Here is a 21,969-nt window from a genome sequence, read left to right on the forward strand (position 1 = left end):
AATGCAGAAAACAGGTGTTTGTGTTTATAGCCTTGACCTCACCATTTCTGAAGGAATTGTTAGTCGGCTACTTCGTCGGCCTACATGCACCTCTAGCCAGCTGTAAAAAAAAAAAAAAAAAAAGCAAAACAAAAAAAACATGGTCCTGTATGGTTTAATGGGGGAGCAAGAGTCACCCAAACTAAAAATGTCTCTCTCATACTGTAAGACGCAAAGGATAAAAGAGTGCAGATTGAAGTTTTGGAGTTTTACTTCTATAAACATTCCTCTCAGGCAGAAATGATCTGATTGGTTAAACCTCAGTGGGTGGAACTTTCTGGCTAAACGAAGCCCAGTGAAAAAGACAAGAGGTAAGAGATGAGGAAGCCAATATTATGAAGCCTAGCGCTCTGCTATGAACTGAAAAAAAGTTATCTAGGTAAGCTAGTTAGCCTAGCTGAGCTTCCAAGTTCTAGGTAAGCTAGTTAGCTAGCTGCTGAGTGCCATGGTCATGAATGAATGAAAAAAAGTCAGTGCCATTTCTACTTTTTTATTTACATTTTGACCAGAGTTCCTTCTTTACAATTCAAGTTTCCCAGTTAGCTAACTTGCACTCTGAAAAACTGGTTCTTTGGCTCCGCCCATTGAGGTTTAACTCAACCAATCAGGTTATTTCTGCCTCTTTGGTAGAACTAAAACTCCAATCTGCTGAAAGCATCCACCAAACAAAAGCCATTTCTAATATAGGCTCTTGCTGATCTGAAACTCCTGACAGTGCAATCAAGTCATCTGCCCATTTGTAACTTTAGCACATTCATTGTTTCTTTGGCTCAAGAGTGCTTCACTTTCTTTGAAATGGGTCATTATTTAAACATTAGTGCCAGCACCTTGTCTTTGGCCCGGCTACAGAGGACTGAGAAGATGCTTTTGGCTTCTCATTTCAAGACGGCCACATGAAACAACACAGAATGAGCTCCGAGCCACCCTCACCCCCCAACTACAACATAAACACGCTTATCCTGCGCACGCAAAGGAAGATGAACTTGTTCAAAAGAGATTTGGAGCGGCCCTTTGAAAACCAACAGCTTTGAAGTAGGAAATTCTCCCTTGCTTTTCCTGTTTGGACTCATGTCTCGCTCTGCCGCCTCCTTCCTTTTCAGAGGGAATATTTCTGTCCGGGCGACGGCCATTTTGGTTCGTTCTCACACCAGTCAGCCAAGAGCGGAGGTACAGTCTGTCCGAGGTTAGAGAAGTTTGCCAAGTTTGAATCCTGGAGCAGCTGGGGGAAGATCTGGCTGGAGAAAGTGAATGAGAAACTCTCTTGTCCACCTCAAAAACGACTGTCAGAAACTACTGTCGACGTGCCCTTGAGCAAACTATTTAACCCTCAACTCAGTGGTGGATAGTAGGAGACTGTGGTTGTACTGGGAAGCTCCCAGGTGAGAGTAACTGTGAAGCCGTTGCGTTGCTGAAAAACAGCATCCATGCACAGTCATCTATCCCCGGGTAAATGAAAGGTAAAAATAAATACTCGTTCGTTATTATTCGTTTTTTGAACGAAGAGACGCTTTCAAGCTGTTTTTGGTTTGGAGAACAAAGCGACTGTGAATCCCACAAGCCCAGGCTGTAATCTCAGTTATGCTTGCTGGGCAACTTCCTTGTTTTCTCCTCACTGAGTCACACATGCAACGTCCATAGAAAAAGGCAATAGGGTTTTGTCTGCCATTTTTAGTCAGGCATTTTTGGGGGCCTCCGTGGTTTACAAAGAGCCATGACTGGGATTGGTTGTTTTTTTAAAAAGGAGAGGGGACTGTTCACTCTCCTTCACTTTTTTTTTTACCTCCACCAAGGAGGAAATGGGTTCACTCCTGTTTGTCCGTCTGTCTCTCTGTCAGCAGCATATCTCAAAAACTTAAGAATGGATTCCCATGAATTTTGGTGGACAGATCGGCCTTGGGCCAAGGAACAATTGATTCGATTTTGGAGGTGATCTGGATCTGGGATTTCCGCCATTAGACAATTATCGGTTTTTTTTTTAGCTGTATATGAAACTAAGAGAGATAGAGACTTGATTCAAAATCCTAAGGGGATGTTTGAAGGATCAAGAAATCAATTTAACTTTGTGTCTTTTTGATGTAATAGCAAATTGGATTATTTTTCAGCCTTCTAGTTCTTTACTGAGACAGAAGGAAGGCTGAAAAGGAGACACAGGAGAGAAGTTTGTGGAGGGATTTGATCCTTGGTCAGATGGTTTCTTCTGATCAATATGTTTTTTTTTTTTTCATTTTCATTAATACAACAGAGTACAATACATATTTCATTTCAATACATAATCCTTCCAATAATACAGTACAATAATACTGGTACCAGAGATGACATCTTAGCTTCTACAGCTGATATGGCACACCAGAATTGGTTATTGTTGCCCAACCAGGGTGTGTGCTCCGTGGGTGACTAGCTGTGACGTGTGTGTGTGTGTGTGTGTGTGTGCTGGCAAAGTTTGACATTTTGTGTGAAAAGTGTCTCCTTTGCTGCTGCTGTCATGTCTAATAGTTAGCCAGTTACTTAGTCAAATAGTTTTTAATAATCTAATTGGTTGAGTTAAACCTCAGTGGGCGGAGCCAAAGAACCACAGTTTTTCTGGCTAAGTAACGTTAGACTGAAGCTCAGTGAAAAAGACAAGAGGTAAGACAGGAGGAGGAAGCTAATATTATGAACTAACTGAAAAAATACAATCTACCACACTAAGTTATCTAGGTTAGCTAGTTAGCTAGCTGACCTTCCAAGTTCAAACTAGCCATACTAGCCTATAGCTATCTAGGTAAGCTAGTTAGTGCCACTGTTATGAATTTTTATTTATATTTTGACCAGAGTTCCTTCTTTGCCCTTCAAGTTTGCCAGTTAGCTAACTTGCACTCAAAACCTGTGGTTCTTTGGCTCCGCCCACTGAACTCAACCAATCAGATTATTTCTGCCTGCAGAGATAATTCTGCCTCCCAAGAAATGTTTGTATAACTAAAACTACACTTTGTACTTTGGTGCCAGAAGTGTGTGGGGTTTGCCACATAAGACAATACAATGACTGCCAATTTATCACAAGAGAGTATTTGTATCACTTTAGAATATTTAACTGTCACTTTCCACTTAACTGACGCCTGAATTGCCCTGATGCAGTAAACCCCTCCCATTTGACACCTCATGCATGTTAAAACAAACGCAAGGACTGGCTGCACCACCAACACTGTGTATCCCATCACAAACATTGAATAACACCCGCATTTATGAATCTTCTACTTCTACTGCTCTCTAGAAAGTCCCTGAAATATTTCCCTAAGGAAAAAGCTGCCAGATTTAATGCAACCAGACCACAGGAAAACTAATTCCTATTCCTATTAGTCATCAGAACATCAAAGGTGGGCAGTCTGCACGCCTTAGTGGGTTTTTTTTTATCTTAAGTAGAAAAGTTGAGAATAGGGGTGACTAAGGAGAAAACTGGTAGGATTTGAACATATGTAAGGAGCAGACTGTATATGGTTTCCAAAGATGGGGGGTCTTAACCGCTACACATTGCTTCATTCCATGCAACCCGATTTCAGTGAAAAAACAAGCTTTTGATTAACCGAAACAATGTTTTCTACTATCTGCGACTTATTAGTCACCAGAATCAGACAAAAGCATTTGTTCTCCGGCGTCATCTGAGGAAAACTGGCCAAATGAAACTCACATGAATACAGGAATTCCCAGACCAAATTCAAAAGATGAAATTCATGCTTAGTTTGTTGAGACTCTGGAAAATTCTTTAGATGTGCAGGACTGGATCAATGATGACCCGACGGTGAACTAACTGGGCTTAGACTGGTTTCCACCACTAAAGACCATTTAGGCCCATAAAGGGGGAAACGACAAAACTCCCCTCGCTAGGCAACATGGTGGCCCCACACACTTAAAGCCTACCTGACCTACTTTCTCCTGCTGTGCATGTGTGTGTGTGTGTCTGGGTGGGTGGGTGTATGTGTGTGTGTGCATGGAAATGAGAGCGTGCATGAGAGAATGTTTGTACATGTTGAAGACATTGTTTGTACAAGTTTGAGTGTGTGTGTGTGTGTGTGTGTGTGAGCATGGGAGAGAGAGAGAGAGAGACAGCGTAGTGTGTGCACGAGACAGTGTGTGTGAAAGTGTGTGTGTGTGTGTGTGTGTGTGAGAGAGAGAAAGTGAGAGTCAGCGTGCATACGAGTGTGTGCACATAAGACGTGTTTAGAAGTGTGTGTGTGAGAAAGAGAGAAAGCGTGCATAAGACAGTGTTTGCAGCTGTGTGTGTGTGTGTGTGTGTGTGTGTGTGTGTGTGTGTGTGTGTGTGAGTGTGTTACGGGCTGGCAGCTGGGGCCAGGGTTGCCATGTGTTGGCCAGCTGTGGTCCCCTGGCGTTGGCGAGACTCGTAGCGGAGGGAACGGACAGAATATAAATACTGGCTTCCCCTTTCTGGCTTTCTTCTGGGACAAACAACAGACGCCCTTGTTGTACAGAAAGGGCATTTTACCCTGGGAGACGCGGTGTGAGGCCGCACACGTTAAAGCAGCAGTTCACTGCAAACCGAAAATATTGTGGGTGTGCAGCCGCTGAAAGGTGTGCGAAGTGGTGACGCACTGAAGTGAGTGCAGAGTGGATACCAGAGGCTTTATGCTACAGGAACTGCTGACTAAAAAGCTGCTCATTGGAGTGTTTAGTCTTTTATTAAGCTGCAATATACAACTTTTTCACATAAAACTAACAATAAATAAATAGGATATTCTTATCAGTCTGTGGGTTCAGGCCTAAATCCCCTGTTTGCCTGAAATTGGCTTTTCAGTGACGTTGGGGCGTTTTGGATCGTAAACCAGGAAGTCACAGCAACAACGATGGAGGAAAGCAGGAAGAAAAGAAAGAAGAGCAAAGCGAAATGTTCAGAAACAGCTTCAAGAGAGACGATATCATCAAGATGAGTGGCAGGTGTTGGGGGGCGGGAACTTGACCAACTGAGGGGAGGAGGAGGAGGAGGAGGAGGAGGAGGAGGAGGAGGGCGGGACTAATAACACTCTTCCTGCCTCAAGGCGAAAAGTTGCTCATTGTAGCTTTAAAGAAAAGAAAGCCAAGGAACTCTTTAAAAGCAAAAAGTTAAAAGACCTTTATTGCGATCTTCCTCCTCTAGCCTTCTTCCACTCTCCTTAGCTCTTATTTTTCTTCTGACCACTGCACTCCTCACTACTGGTTGTTTATAATGTTGGTGATCTAGGAATTGAAGCTGATTTTACTGTTGCACTCACTGTAAGTCTCTCTAGATAAGAGCATCAGCTAAACACCCAAATGTAAAACGTTAGTGTAAATAAGATTGCGCTTATACTATTATTCTACATTTTTCAGCCCAACTTCCTTCATCAGGGGTTTCTAGTGTTGCAGCTCTGTTCAGAAAGTCCAGCAGCTCAAATCAGCTCTCACTGGCCCACATTTCTAAATCCAGACCCAGTAAGGGCAGACATTTCTGAATTACTACCGCTATCTCGGACAAGTTTGAGGTCAGAAAGCAAGCCTTGATCTTAAGGTATAAAATCCCTTTGATGCAGCGTGACCCACTAAGTTGGAGAGATAAAGTTGTTTATTCGCTCTCGGGGCCATTTGCTCAGTTTACTGTGAGAACGGCCTGAACCGGGGCCGTGCTTCAACCCCCAGAGCTTTTAAGATCTTCTAATGACTTTATGGAGTTTTTGGAAAAGTGTCAAGTCACTGAGTGCACTCGTATAGACAATCTAATAATTCTGGCGGCCTGGCTGTTGAAGAACTGGGTTAAGTGGCGAGGCGTGGGTGGAATTATAAGAGAATTACTCTGCAGCTGATGTAGAAACAAATTGGGAGAGTCCATTTACCACAGCAGACCCAAAAGTCTATCTTTTTTAATGCACTTCAATCACCATATTTCAGTTTCATAGTGTGATTAAGAATTTATCTTTTAGCACATCCCTCTGAGAGACACACACACACACACACACACACACACACACACACAGGTGCGCATTTCAAATGAGGGATCAGAGTGCAAAGGCAGCCGGGAGCAACGTCCCTGGAGGGGTTTAATGTCTTGCTCAAGGGCACTTTGGCAGGCGAGGACACATCTCTTATCTGGTCAGGGTCGAGAAAGTCTGTCTTTTAAAGCGATTTAGAAGGCCTCAGTGGGACTGAAATGATACTTCAAACAACAATTTCCCCCAACAACATCATGTTTTTCCATGAAATAGACTGAGAAGGTGAATCTAGGTGAAAGCTATGATGCATCATTGATTTTACTCATAAAATCCACTCCAGTCATGAAGGGGAGGTGGAGGTAAAGGAAAGACTTTTATGCCTTGAAGAAACATGGATTGTTCAAAAAGTGGGTGCATCTCAGTATTAGGAAGATGCTCCTAATTCAAACGCATGCAGCAACAAAGACGATGTACTTTCCGTTCCTGAATCATTTGACTCTGAGTCAAGCTAAAGGCATTCGCAGTTCAACCGACAACCCGACAAAAACAAACTGTTTATTCATCCGTCGACATTCCTCATGACCTAACGGGGTGAAAACACGCCAAACAACTAAATGAGTGCAAATTAGCAGCGCCGCTACAAATCAGACCTGTCTGAGAAAAGAGAAAAAAAAGCTTATGAAAATTACTATGTTCCATTTCTTGCCCGCTTCATTGAGCTTGAGAAGCAACGTTATGCATTTTAGGCCTTCAGCTGATGCAACTTGCAATTCCTGAGCAGGTAGGGGTCAAAAGTCTTGCTCAAGCGCACTTTGTCAGGACGTGTGGCTGCTGGGGGGTTGAATTTATGACCCTTTGTTTAAACGATGGTCTCTGTAACTACTAGGTAACCCTGCCGCCCCCACGGACTACTTTGTATGTTCAGAGGCTGAGGTTCAGCGGTCAGGAAACAATCATTTGGAGAGACTGCGCTCCACCTCGTTCTCTCTAAACCCCTGACTTCCTCTGGCTCACATCGGAGCGCCAAACGGTTATGAAAATCAAGCGTCCACAGACCAGCCGGGCTAGATAGAGGAAGGGAGGGAGAGGCTGACTGGCAGACGCCCAGACAACAGGTCACACTCAGCGCCCAGACAATCATCTCTCTCTCTCTCTCTCTCTCTTTCTTTCTCTCTGTCGCTCTGCTATGAATGAGCAAGAGGCAGAAGTGAGTCTGTCTTTACAAAGAGCCGTTGCTCATTCGCTGCAGGTTTTGTTCAGACCGAGTGGAGTAAATCTACTGGTTGATTCAGCTGCTCACTTACTGATAAAGCAAAGATCCGTCACTTCTTAGTCACCGTATGCGACATGCAGCGTCGAGATAACATAATATATGGCATTTGGTGGACGCATTTATCCAAAGTGCCATACATTACCATTTTAAGCACGGGACGCCCCAGTGGGAATGAAATATTGACCTAGACAGGGAACAGAGCCCTCAACCCCAGCAGTAGTAGCCCCATGTTCTAGCTATTGAACTAAGACAAAGGCTCAACCTGAAACTTTATGAATGCAAAATTGCTAATGAAGGCTTATGAAACACGGCTGCTGTTGAGTGCAAATAAAGAAGCATTACTTTACGCTTTCGTGAGTGTGGACATCCTTTAGCATACTGCCTACTGAACTATACAACACCACAGTGACGTGAACTAACATAAATGTGTTGTTCCAAATGTCGTATTGATCATTCAAACTGCAATGCCCTTAATGCACTTCAGGAGCCACTGGTGAAACTTTGATGGCTGAAGCGAAGACGAGCTCTGATTGCCTTTTTGGCTCTGTGTGCTGCGCAGAGAAAATCAATTGCATTAAATCAAATCCTTAATAACTTTTCAACTTTTCCTAATAGCTTCAGTAAAAATAGGCTCAGTGGCTCTGTGGCAGGCCTGAGGAATCATTAAGCACTTGGAGGAGCTCTTAGAGGAGAAGACCTGCAGAGAAGACCAGGGCAACAGGATCGCATGACAAGGAGATAATTAGTGGAAATGGATGTTTGGTTTTTGCTTTTTGCCTATCCTGCGCTGTTGTTGTGTTGTGTGTGTGTGTGTTTGGGGGGGGGTGAGGTGGGGGATGGAGGGGTTCCAGGAAGTTGCTGTCAACACAGAGTCCAGGATCAGATAACCCCCTCCGTTCTTTCTCAGATCTGATAAGCAGAAACAGTGTGTATTTGGGAAGGCGAGACAATATCTAGCTAGCTGACAACATCATGTTTAAGTTAAGATGAAAACGTTGGAAGGGACAAAATGTTATTTTTACCCTTCATGTATCCAGGCACAGTTGACTGAGGATACAAGCTTTATTTCAGCAGCGTCCTGCTTCATATTCCTACAGTACTACACATTCACACTGGGAGCTGCCCAGTACAACCACAGCCTTCTACTGTCAGCCACTGAGCAGCTCCATTAGAGCGGATGGGGGTTGAATGCCTTGCTCAAAGTCACTTCAACACTAGTAGCTGAGGGAGTGGAGAGCGTTACTCAATCACATTCCATGGCCAAGATTTCCCAACCAGTCCAGGAATTTCAAATTTATCTAACTTCTGACCACTAATACGCCCACTTCCAACTTGCAGGTAGTTGTGAACACTGAAATGTTCACAACTTTGACAGAAACCAGAATAGAAACCAAAATACAGGGCCAAACCTTATCACAGTGACATAGCACACTGACTTTTACAGTTTTAGGACCAAACACCTGCCATTAGACACATCGTTGCCCTTAAAGACATTTTGTCCTGAGCTTCAAGGGAGAAGAAAACCACTTGCTTCCTGCAGGTGCTTCCATTAAATTATTTCGTAGGCCAGGTGATTTTGTCGGACAGTTATTTTGTGGGCCAGGTGTGTGTGTGTGTGTTACGTCCATGCACGTACGTTTTGTAATAATACTGTGTCTAAGCTAAGAATACTGCCTCCAGGCACATGCATCTCATAAACTGCAGCACATTACTGTACAAATCAAACAATAAAACAACCCATCAAGGTCAATCCCACACCTTTTGTCATAGAATCTCATAGAGTCTTTATTTGTCTGGGTAGCCATGACAGGTGGGACAGCAGTCCAAACCCACATGTGAAGAGACACAAATCAGGACTTGTCCTGGTGAAACATGTCTTAGACTCTGCACCCTGCAAACTAGAAAGCAACTGCTTGGCCTGAGAACACTGAATTTATTTGATATAAAACAGTTTAAAAGCCAGCGCTTGTTACAGCAGGTCTGATATGCCAGGATCAAAACCCTCGTCTTTGTTCGGTTGCCTTTTTGCAGCAAAGGGAAACCTTGTCAGCGAAGATAAATCAAACAGGGCCGGATCCAGAGACTTTCATGCCTGATTTTAATTGACCATTTCGGCAGCCTGGAACCACGACTCAGCAGGAGACTCAGGGATTAGTGTCAAGAGAGCATTTCAAACTTAAACCCATTTTGATGGATTTTGAAATATTGTCTTTATAACCATCGAACCAAGAAATGACCTCTCATGCACCAGGCGTCCAAGGCCTTCTGTTATTGGGGGAGTTGTCCGGTACGTGGCTAGGTTGCCTTGGAGGGCAAATATGTATACACATCACATACAGGAGGATTGACATTTTTTAAGATTACCTTAATGGAATTTCTGCTTTATTACACAGTGTACAGTGACAGGAAAGGTGGGGGACGAAGAGGTCAGATGGCAGCAAAGGTCATGAGCTGAGTTTGAACCTACAAACTTACAGGTACCCGTTTGAACCAATAGATCCACCTGGACATTCAAGGATTGGCAATATATCAAACAAGGCACTAGGCTTAACTAACAACTGCATTTTTCTTTCTTTCTTAATCTTCATGTTTAAGCAATAAATCACCTCCCTCTGTCCCAAACCTTCCTTCTCTACTTTTTGTTGACTACTTGTTTGGCCCTTTACCTAACACGCTTTCTAGGGAAACAGGAATGCATTGCAAAAATATAAATTTAAATGCAATGCATAGTCTAGCAGCGTTGTAGTTACAAGACAATTTTGCCTCTGTAGCATGTAAACCAGCGCATTAATGCACTCGTCTTACACAGAGAAAAAAAACACTCTTTGGCAACAAGAGATAACTGAATTTTTACAAGTTTGAAGGACTTCATTACCCAGAAATCATGTAACGTGGCGTCAGTAAACTGCATCCTTCCAGGTTTCTCTGGACGGAGCGTTCGCTTGCTGCTGTTTAGGAGAAAGTTTTATATTTTGCTCTCAAGTTTCAATTCATCCTATCTTCCTGTGAGCCAAGAAGACTTCCCACCAGTGACCTTAACCAGCAGCAGAATTAAATTTGGGTAAAGAGGGAGAATCTACGACATCTCCACTGTTGGGGGTGGGACACTCTTCTCTGTTGAAGACACACTTTGTGATTTAGGCTGAGAAGACTGGTGGAGTTTTACATAAAAATTTTGCCTAGTGCAGCTTTAATTGTTGAATTAAATTACCATGATTTGAACACAGCCCTCTGCCTGTGTTCTGTATGAATACACATGTGGACCGGAGCTGCAGAGAGTCAGAGGTTAAGAAGTTTCAGGGTCCAGAGGAATGTTTTAGAGCGATCGGGCAGGAAGCTTTTTAGAAAGCCAAAGGAGGAAGGAGATGGGGGAGGGAACAGAGGAAGGGGGTGAAACAGGGAAGAAACAAAGAGTTAAGAAGGAAGGAAGACACAGAGAGAGAGAGAGGAAAAGAGAGACTGGAAGAGACAAAGAGGGAGAAAGTGATGGAGGTAGACAGAGAGAAAGAAAAGAGCCTTGACTGTTCCTCTCAAGTCTGGCCAGCAGAACGATTTACAGTCATCGCTGAAGTTCTCAAGGTTTCAGCGTGCTCAAACGGAGGACTTGGAGTGAAGACGCAGTTTGTGTTCCACGTCTATTACGACAAGCTTTACAAAAATCACACACTTGGGAATGAGTTGCATGGATGCAAAGATGAACAAAGGGAAAGGATCGAGGATTGAGATGCAGTGATGTCATTTTTTTCATTGCTGACAGCGAGGTCTGATCTGAGCTGTTACTTTCACTCAATGTAAACTTAGGCTGAGTTTGGGTTCATCAGTTGCTGGATATAATCGATTTGTTTCAAGTTTCAAGTTTCATTCGTGATGTGAACGGAAAGAGGTGGAATCCTCATTTCTTTTCTTGAAACCCTTTAATTGTTTTCATCTAAAGTAATATTTACAGTAAAGTAAAATGACAACTACAAATTTGACAGCTTTAGTTTCCCGGGGTTTAAATGGGTTAAAGAGATCTAACATCCTTCTGTGCATGAAAAGAAAAAACAGAAAATCAAGACAATTTCCTTTGATTTTAGACATTACATGTGGCAGACAGTATTGGATTTGAATACTGGGGAAATTCTCAGGTCTCAATCCCATATTTCAGACTGATATCAGCTCAGTATCCAATACCAGAATCAGTATTAGTTCATCACTAATCAAGAATCAGGCTGCTCTCAAAGCATCCTAACCCTGGTAATGATGTGTGAGTACTGAATAGTTAAAACATATGTGAGATCTGCATTCATCTCATCCTAATCTGCACCACACAGTGTCTGACCTCGCCAAACAGAGACCTATATACAGAACGCCGGTATTGTAGCGTCTAGATCATGGATTAACCTACAAACCAAGACAAAAGCAGACATGAAGGAACTTGGAGGACAATCATTTGGAGGACTGTGGAGTCCATCTAGTTCAGGTCAAAAATATCTTATCTAAAAAAAGTCAGACCTAAATCCCCTGGCATGTGAAGGGGTCCCGATTCAGGACCGGCCATGTTAGCGCTTGCATTCTCTACGCTAGTTTGAGAGATCTTGTTTTGTTTGGGTGGTCGTTTATGGCTCTGTGTCGTTTGTCTATATCTGTCTCCGAGATATCTCATAGAAGGTGTTAAGAGACGTGCCTGTGTGCTAAATAATCTGAAAACTAGAATGACTTTCAGGGGCGAGGCCGCTATTTAACCGTGTTGAAACTGGAAGCCTAAACTGGAAAATGAACATCAAACCATCTGCCAAATGCTGACTGTAGTACTTAACCAACCATCATTAGGAGATCCTGTTCTCTTCAATAAAGCCTTGTCTTGTTGTGGCACTCTGAATAATTTATTTTTATAATGTACATGTGAATACTTTGTTGTGCTTGGGTTGGATGATTGTGGTACACTGCCTGAACGAAATAAAAATATCTATCTATCTATCGATCGATCCCTATAGAGAAATTCTTGTTTCTCTTGCCCCCCTCTACAGGGAGGTCAGAGGTCAGCTACAGAGCAGCACTCCTGAAGCTGGAAGGGATTTAATGTCTTGCTCGAGGACACTTCAGCATGGTCTCCATACTCCTACTCCTACTCATACATACTACTATATTTTGGGACGTAGTAGCTGCTGTGCCCGACGGACAAAAAGCTGAGTTCCCTGGCCCGAGTCTGGAAATACAGGATTGAGACTTTGTTTAAGTTCTCACAGTCGCAGTCGCCCCTCTGCCCTATATACTGTCGGCTGAGAGCTGTGAAACCAGTTTAAGATCCACTGCAGGCGGCGCTGGCTCCGATCCAACATGTCTGCCTCCTTGAGTAGGTGTTATTTCAGGAGTGGTGTAAAAAGTCTTGACTGAGCCAGCAGCCCAGCTTGGCCGGCTCACTGTATTTCTCATCTTTTTTTCCACTACACACTAAAATGAAGTGTGAAATATGATACGACTCCATATATGTGATTCTAGAAAAGGACAATTTTGTTCCATACTTAATTACAAACTTCAAAGTGTTAGTAGTCAGTGGGTAGAGCAAGGCACTAACACTGCCAGGGTTAGAGGTTCAATTCCCACTTTGGTCACCTGAATGTTTGGTACTTTGGTAATTTAAGGTACTTTGGATAACATCGCCCAACATTTTAAGCTTCTAAAACACACCCAGTCATGCACTGATGCATGCAAACACCCTTCATATGCATAAGTGCAGCTAAAAATGAAGTGAAATCAGAACAAAAGTATATGCATTTGTAAGAAATCAAAAATGTGATCATTACAACATAAAAAGCAGGAAATAATGGGAGAAAATTTGGAAAGTGGGTGTTGCTAAATAGGAGATATTCCTGAGATTCTGAGAAGATGCATCCCAGGGAGATCTGAAGAACTCATGAACATTTAAAAGCTGCAGACTGAGCAAGATTTCAGCTGCACGTACAACACAGTTGTGCTCGGAGGACAAGGGGAGGCTGTGCACAAAACGACAAATCTGCAAGCTCTTTAAATTCCTTTCAATTCCTTCTAGCTGCTCCACAGGTGTCAGGTTTCAGCCTTAAACAAGCCGGGGGGAAAGAGAGAAAAAAAACCCAACACTCTGACACAGCGGTGTAACTTTGAAATCATCATTAAAATGAGCCAATGTAAAATGGGTAGGGCCCTTGTTTGTTGTGGTAAGCCTATTATAGTTCATGATTGGGCCATTACTTTTTATACCCTTAATGAGAAATCCAGACAGCAGTGGCTTATGGGAGCAGGCAGAGAGAAGAGAAGAAGACAGCAGAGAGAATAAAGAGTTTTGGACTGCAGAGTTTTAAGACTGGTGAGGAATTTTGCAAAACTGGGTTAACCAGCGCAACATTTGGATGCTTTTAATTTCATCTTAGTATAACTGATCGTGTGAATTTACAGCCATGAATTAGAAGGCACTGTTAGAGAGCTAACCTCCGCCAACGCTGAACAATTCTCCAACTCGCAAAGCTGCAGCCTCCGTAACGGTTTAGATTTGTTGTTTCTTTGTCCTGCAGGTTTGATTTTCCAAGAAAAAAATCTCATGAATACAACACTGTTTAGCAGCTGACTTGGAAGTCCCGGATGCCAGACTTTCCCAGCAGCACATGAACGCAGCATAATCGTTACGGCTAAAGAAACGAAAACCGTCTAATGCTGGAAATCCTAGATCTGGATCAGAAGCAAAATCTAACCAATTTAAACTTCGGCCAAGAGCGATCTGTCCACCAGATTTCAGCCAAATCCATTAGTAACTTTTTGAGAAATCTTGTTAACAGACAGACAACAGACAGACAGACAGATGGGTGAAAACATCTTTTGTCGGCGGAGCTAATTAAATGCTATATACTAGGTGTTCATATAACAACTTGCCTACAGAGTTTTACTAGTAAATAAACGTACACAAATGTAAAACCTGTTCTTGATCAGCTGCAGCTCTGTTGAACGCTCTCGTTGAATAAATTTGACTTGACTGCTGATTCCTGATTGGTGGAAAGGTGAAGTCTACCTTGAAGTGGCCCCGCCCACGACCCGCCCACCAGTTCAAATAAAAACAGGCTGATTCAAACCCACACGGCTGAACTGGCTGACTCCGCTGAGTCAACAGAGACCAACCGGCAAGCCGCACCTTCAGACTCGCTGTATGCCATGCTGCCTGACAGCACATAGTAATCCAGTGCTGAGTATTACAGAGTACTTAGCGTTAGACTGATATATCTGTTTACTGATATCAGTGTGAGGATCTGATTTCACTCATCAGCTTCAGTATGTAAATCCTGCAGTGAATCCTGCCTTACCCTGACAGAAAGTCATTAGTCTGCTGTTTTAATGGAGAGTTTTAGTGTCCCATGATGCTCTAAATGCTGTTTCAGAGGCTTTTCCACCCTGACTCGCTCTATTTACAGTTGCTGAATTGACTCTGGTTCAGACTGTTTTGGCTGCAGCTCTGCCTTCAGTAATTAGAGAGGAGAAACCTTCCTCTAAAGGATGTGCCACTATCAACACATCCATTTATCTAGTTTGACACAGTTCTCTTCAGCGCAACATTCACTGTTGTCGTGTGAAAACCTTGTAACTTTGAAAACATAATGCTGTGTGAGTCTGAGTTTGTGCCAAAGTGAACGCAGTAAGATGTTCCCATGCCACAGTAACCTTTAAAATGGGAGTGAGCCAGATTTCTGAACCAGGTTTCTCATCAGAACTGGAGGGTCGGAGGTTCGATCCCAGCACCAGGCGATGAGTCCATCAAGTAAATGTAAAACCCTCCGGTTTCCTTCCCAGTTCACATTCCTCTCTGCTCAAACTGCTGGACTCGATCTGTGCCGGCTGGAAGCTGGTTTACTTCCTTGTCAAATGCCCTTTTCCTTGAAGACTGGGCCCTTTGTTTCAGCTGCGATTAGCTGGCAGATATAAAGGCAGGCAGGCCGATATTTGAGACTATTGTGCGCGCCTGCCTGCTTCTGGCGCTGAGAAATATTCCCTCTCTGAGACTTCCAGGGAAAGCTCAAGACCCAAACCCTCCCTCGTCATGAGACCGGCATGACACTGCTGCAGGGGGAAAACCTTAAACCTTAAACCTCTAAACGTTTCCCTTATTCCACCTGAAAGTTCCCAACAACCATTCATGAGCTGAGTCAGTTTCATGACCTTTGGGCCTTTCATACCTGTCAAAACCCCCTTGTGTTTTGCCAAGTATGCCTTGAAGAAGGTCTTTTGAGACCGAAAGCTCGCTAATAAATTCAATTCTGCTTGGATCTAATTGTGCGGATGTTCCATCTCTTTTTCTGACAAAACCTCCTTGTATAAAATGCATGGGCACCGATGAGAAATCAAGCATTGTTTTCCTCATTCCTGGAAAAGTTCCTGTTTGGACCGGCAGCAGCTGTAAACTCTTGATCATAACCACTCTGTCCTCTTCAGATGAGTAACCGTTATGCCGCTCTACCTGAAGGGAAACTGGTTTTAAATCGTTTTTCTTCTCTTTTTTTTTGGCCTCAGCTCACTCACCAGTGTGATGAGAGCCACTTTTCCTAACCGCCAGTTGACTGATAAATGCTCAGGGCCAAAAAAAACAAACTCAGCCAGGAATGACTCAGGTGTTGCTGCCGTTACCTGGTCTACGTCATCAAAACGGGGTGTGGCTTCAAGTTAATCCTAGTGATGTCGTCAATCGACCACAATGAATACTTCTCAGTCGTGAATCACAACTCCTGGAAATTTTATGCAACTAAAGTCAACAAAAGATACAGTGTGACTATTCCTGATAGAAGGATTAGTGGATGGTAAACCCACCTAAACTCAATTTACCTGAGTTTTATCTGTACTTTGCATGCTGACATAAATGTTTACGACGTAAATTGACAGCTTATATCACAGTAATTAGTATCAAAGTGATGTGAGTTATATGATTTATAGGGTCTTTAAGGAGGAAAAAAAACAAGAATAGATGCTTTTCTTAAAATATATTTGTTTTTTGTTCATATTGGAGGTTGTTATGCATGAGTAATAATCCCCAAATGGAGCTCATAGTTTACCCTTCTTTATCTACCACTATATAAATACTTAAATAATACAGCTATACTTCAAGCTATGTAACCAGCAAGCAACATGAACATGACATGAGCGATATATGTGTACAAAGAGTTTTGCCCTAAAATGAGATCTCCATCATCAGCAACTACTCCTACAAAGTGATTAATGGCATTAAATTGAAGCCCGTTAGAGAATATTAACAAAGTCACCTGTTTATCTTAAAACATTTGCATACAAAGCAGCAACACTGGAGGAAGGGATCATCTGAAATGGGTGTAATATGAAACAAAGTGGTCCAAGATGACACTGTGGATACTGGAGGTCACAGAGATAAATAAGTACTGTGGCAAATCAAAAGCTCCCAGTCTGATGTAGGTTGACGCCAGATATGTTCAGCCTTCTATTAATAGCTTTACAGGACTTTTTTCTTGGAGGAAACGAGAAAAGAGGTGCGGAAATACCAAGGACCCACTGGGACGCCGTCCAACCTCCGTTTTGACGCGCAGACCCCTATAATACTCCTATGATATTCCTATAATATTCCTATAGGGACTTGTGGTGTCTGTGGTGCACAATTGTGAGTTTATGGTTAATTTATTGTACTTTATCTCTTTTGGTATTACTCTAATATTCCTATAATATTCATATACGGATTTATAGTGTCTTTTGGTACTCAATACTTAGTTTATAGTGACCTTATTGTACTTTATGGTACTTCTACAGTCACTATAATATTCCTATGATATTGCTATAGTGACCTATAGTTTCGCTTTGATAGGCTACTCAATGGTGTGTTTATTGCCAACGTATCGTTCTCTATGACATTTCATCTCCTATGGTATCTCTATAATATTGCTATAATATTCCTAGAACTTTTGTTGTGATATTTGCATAGTATCCTTCTAAAGTGTATTATAGGATTGCTATAGTTCTTCGTCGTAATGAATAATCTTAATGCAACAATATGTTATGAAAGTGAATATGTGCGCTTCCACAATACTCTTTACAGTGCAGCTGCAACAAAACAGCGATGCAGTCATGAAGCGCCTGAGCAGCGCGGACATACAGAGCATTAATGTGTAATAAAAAGACTTCAACAGGTCTCGGTGCTGTCCTGATGGGACTGAGCAGTTTTCATAATCTTCTTACCTCCGTGAAGAAATTATCCATTGGCCTCGTTATTTTAATCCCCGAGGATTACTGTATGGAAACCGGCATCCAGTCAATCCAATTCATGTGTTTTTACATGCAGGCGGCAGAAGACATCCAAGAGTTTTAGTCCATTCTCTCTCTCCTGTGAGTCTGCTGGATGGAGGATAGCCAGTCAGTCAGTCAGTCAGTATGGGACTACAGCAGTAAATTTACTCTTTGTTTCATGAGTTACTCTTCAGCAGAGACACCATATGTCCTTTAAAACTTTGCGGTCTTCCAGAGTCCCTGTGCGCCTCCGCTGTTTGTCCGGACGCTCTGGTGTCCGTGCGTCACTTTTGTCTGCAGGTCCGGTTGGCTGGTAAACAGTCAAACGTGCAGCAGAAGCGAAGAAATTAGAGGCCGGCCAAGTTTGGGGAGATTCGCTCCTTCAGTCAACCGGTGGACAATAATCCTGAAGCCCCGCCCCCCGCACCCCCCCTCCTCCTCTTCCACCTCCTCCTCCAGCCCTCCTGCCTCTCTTACTCCTCCTGCTGTCGCAACATGTGGAGCCCGGAGCTGAATGAATGGGGTGTTGGAGAGGTTTTACGCATGAGGGTGTCTCCGCGTAAAAACGCACAGTGGAGGTTTAACAGCCATAAAGAGAGTTTATCCAGATAAAGGATATTATAGCCTAGTTAACTTCAACTTCAACTAAAACTAGACAAGAACTAGGCATGAAGAAAGATTTTAATGAACTGAAATCAAAATAAAAACGAACCTGATGAAAACATGTAACTTAAAAAAATTCAATGCCTGCAAAACAAGCTGAAATAAAATAAAAAATAAACCTTATTTCTTTTCAGTGTTAGTTTTTTGCCAGTTGCCTGGCTGTGAGCCCTGATCAACAATCAGTACATGATTAACACACTGATGCCTATGTGTACATCCAAAGACCGTTTTCTGACAGTATGTAGGCCAAACAAAACAGCTAACAGCTAACTGAACTAAAACTCAACATTTATGAAAGTAAAACCTAAACTAAAACTAGCAAACGCCATTTGAAAAACGTACTGAAACGAAACTGAAATGGTAATCAAATTTCAAAATAAAGCAAAAATTAAAAACTGGAAATTGCAAAACTATTAAACTCTGATCAAGATTTTTTTTTTCCCTCAAGAGCCTGTAACATGGAGAAATAATCACAGTAAAAAACATGTTAAGATGAGTAGGGGAAAAGCAGGATTCACATTAAGAATAACAGACAATATATTAAAAGTAGACTAGATGAATTTGGCAGACATTTTATGGCCTTTTTCATCTTAGAGAGTTGAAGGGCTTCTAAGTAATGCTTCACATCAATCAAAAATATGCCAAACGGGGGTTCTTTCCCATGAATTTCATCTCATGGATATAAATATAGGCTACATTTTTCCCAAATGTAATTTTTTGTAATAAGATCTTTTATCAATTTACCAATTCACTAGATGGTTTAAAGACATAAACTTCTCCTGTTCTCTTGCCCTTCATGATGTTGGTTATCTTTCTGTTTTTAACCAGTTTTGGGTTACATGTATGAAATGTGCCATATAAATAAAGGGTTAGGCTAATTAGTAATATTTTAATGGCTCGTTGCACAAAATGACCATAGTAGCCTATATAAATCAGTCACTCCACTGTTACCTCAACGGCTGCTGAGATTTTAAGCTCTCTAAGCAAGCAGTCAGTCACTAGCCTTCTCTGTTTTGGTGAAATACTCCACACTTGTTTCAATATGGCGCCCAAGCCCCGCCCCCTGCTACCGCGATTACGTTCGGAATTTCTTTCAGTTTCATTTGCGCAACCAAGGAAGAACGTACGTTACTGAAAACTACTGCGTTCTACAGAAAAAAGGCCAATGACAAATCCCAAACTCCAAGTGAACATGCTGCAGCATTTCAAAGATGGAAGAGCTTAGGAGTCTGAAAAGCTTCAAGACATTTGTTGTACAGGTAAGCAAACTATGATGTAGCTATCATTAGCCATACAAGCTAGCTAGCTAAAATTTTGTGTTGCTGCAACATAGCAAACTACAGTTTTGCTGCGCATAAATAAATATCTGTCAAGCAATATGCTTACAAACAACCTGTTGCTGGTAAGTGGCTAAAGGTTATTGGGTAAAGTTGGTTAGCGTTAGCTACAGCTTCAACTGCTTGACCTCTGGGTTAGCCGATAGCGTTCCATTGCTAGCTAAGAGAGCTAAAGAAATCAGTTAACTTTATTCAAACGCAGTTCTTATTAGTTTTTATTAAGTTACTGTTAATTGCAGGGTGAAAAAAAAAACAATTTACTTATTGCTTTAGAGTGAAATTAACTTAAAACAATCATGTAGCTGGAAAGGCTGGGATGTGAGCATGCGCAGTAGCCTATGTTCACTCACTTCTTGCATGTACACAGTTCACACTGACCCATTCACCCGAGGAAGAAAAGGGAAGAGAACCGTTACATGTTGGATTTTGACCAGTTGGCTGACCGAGTCTGTGCATATAATTATAAAGTAAGTTAACTTTAACCCCATTAACCGCATTTAAGTGTCTTGAATTATGGTTCCCTTGCTAGCTAGTGGGGCTAGCTGACGTTTTGATGAGTAATTACAGCTAAGCTGGCTGGCGCGGTAGCTAGCTAACAGTCACGTGCATATCATGTTCTACAGGGCTAGCTAGCAAACAGTCATGCATATGATATAAAGGAATAGGCCTAAATCTGTGATTTTGTGAGCAAAATATAAAATATAACAGACATAAATTATTTAAGTGCAGAGAAAATATAAATAAATAATTTAATCTATATTTGTGTCCATTTAATTTTTTTTTTTTATATGAATGTAAGTGTATATAACAATAGGATTTTCCTATTTGAGAAGATGACACACAGGGATCCTCATAGTTTTTAACTCTTTGTTTTATACCTTGCGAGGCCACCGTGGCCGCGCAAGGTTTGTGTGTGTGACAGTGCCTCCATCTCGTGAGGTTTGGTAATGCGGAAGCTAAATACAATGCAGAAAGACTCGATTTACATTAAATAATGGATAAAATTTCGTTTTTTCCACTCACAGAGCGATCGTATGGTGTCAGAAGATTTGGATTATGCTTCACAAGCTGCATGGAGTCATTTTATGGTTATCTAAAGATGGGTCCTCAAAGACTAAAATTGTTTTGGAGAAGGCTGCTACGGAAAGCTCCAGGACTGTTATATGGACTAACAAACTTCACCAGACTTGGCATGGAGGTGAGTAGATAATGACTGAATTTTCATTTTTTGGGTGAACTATTCCTTTAAGGAATGTGCCTCTAATCTTGAAACCACAATACTGTAAGTGAAGCTTTGTCGAAGTTATAACATTGATTTTTTCAGAAGAACTGGGCAACTGCCTGAGGGCTCTTCACTGAACAACTGCTTCGTCAGCGTGGGCTTCAGTACACTGGAGGTGAGATGCCAGTAGCCTATAATGTGGAGGATATGTCAGCTTGATCTATCATGGGACATAAAGAGACATGGCTAAGTTGAGGGATTAATAACCTTGGGAGCCACCCATTTCCCCCATTATAGAGTTACAACCAGCAGTTGGACAGTTTTTGGCACAGTGTTCACTACACTAGACTTCTGCAGTTGAATTTGGATTGGTTCTTGAGATTCTCTCCACCTAAACATAATTTGCTAAAAATGCAGTGGACCTGTAAGCAGTGCATCTTTTCTGCAGACAAAAGAGGATAGTTTTTAAAACATTATCGCTTAAAACATGGAAGCTTCACTCAGCAAACACAAATCCAATTGTCATGGTATGTTTTTGTGTTTTATGTTGTAGGAGTTTGCAGTGTTCAAGAGGATAGCCACCACAAACCTGCAGGACTTTTTTGATGCCTTGGTTCGCTACACACCACACGTGGTCACAATCTCACAGTGTCTACAGGAATATACATCTCAAATCGATGCTTGGAGAACGGTTGATCCATTGTTCGGTCGATGTAAGCTCTGAAGTCTTTTTATTGCGTGTTTATTTTTGATTAATGCTTCTCACTTGCCAGCTAGCTATATTAACTTAGACCGCTACATAGATGCTATCCAAGCCTCTGGCCCCGCCCACAATCGCTCCTTTAATGATGATGATCCCACCTTTATTTTACAAACAGTCTTTGAATTGGCAGGGAAGGAGGGAAGATCTGTAAGACTCAGATAATGTGCTCCTATTGTCCAGCATTAGCAATCCTGCTAAAGGTTAACAACACTGAGTTGGCACGTCTAATCCAAACATAGGAGTGTGTGTTTTTGGTTTTCCCCCTGACTTACTGAGCATAGAGGACGACCTCTGACCTCTGCTGGTTTGGGCCCTGGGCTCCGCCGGCTGCCCAGTCATATGGACTTAACGCCCCCCACTGCCTGACTGGTGGGAGAGCAACAAGCCTGGCTGCCGCCCTCTGACCCACATCCCACATCATGGCTCTTACAGAGAACGCCCCTTCATCAGGGCAGGACTTGCTTATTGAGGGGATCGAGCTCCCAGTTCTGAATCTC

General features: G+C 42.3%; 1 protein-coding gene across 1 annotated transcript in view; it reads right to left on the reverse strand.

Annotated features, from left to right (window-relative positions):
* Positions 1–17,814, reverse strand: part of myo10 (myosin X) — a 157,940-nt gene extending 140,126 nt beyond the window's left edge. Inside the window, exon 1 of the mRNA XM_071897130.2 lies at positions 17,440–17,814. Within this exon, the coding sequence (XP_071753231.2) occupies positions 17,440–17,460 (21 nt within the window). The 5' untranslated portion in view covers positions 17,461–17,814. The remainder of the gene's footprint in view (positions 1–17,439) is intronic.
* Between the last annotated feature and the right edge of the window lie 4,155 nt (positions 17,815–21,969).

Source organism: Centroberyx gerrardi, chromosome 13 (assembly GCF_048128805.1).
Source record: "Centroberyx gerrardi isolate f3 chromosome 13, fCenGer3.hap1.cur.20231027, whole genome shotgun sequence".
In the NCBI taxonomy this organism is placed as follows: Eukaryota; Metazoa; Chordata; class Actinopteri; order Beryciformes; family Berycidae; genus Centroberyx; species Centroberyx gerrardi.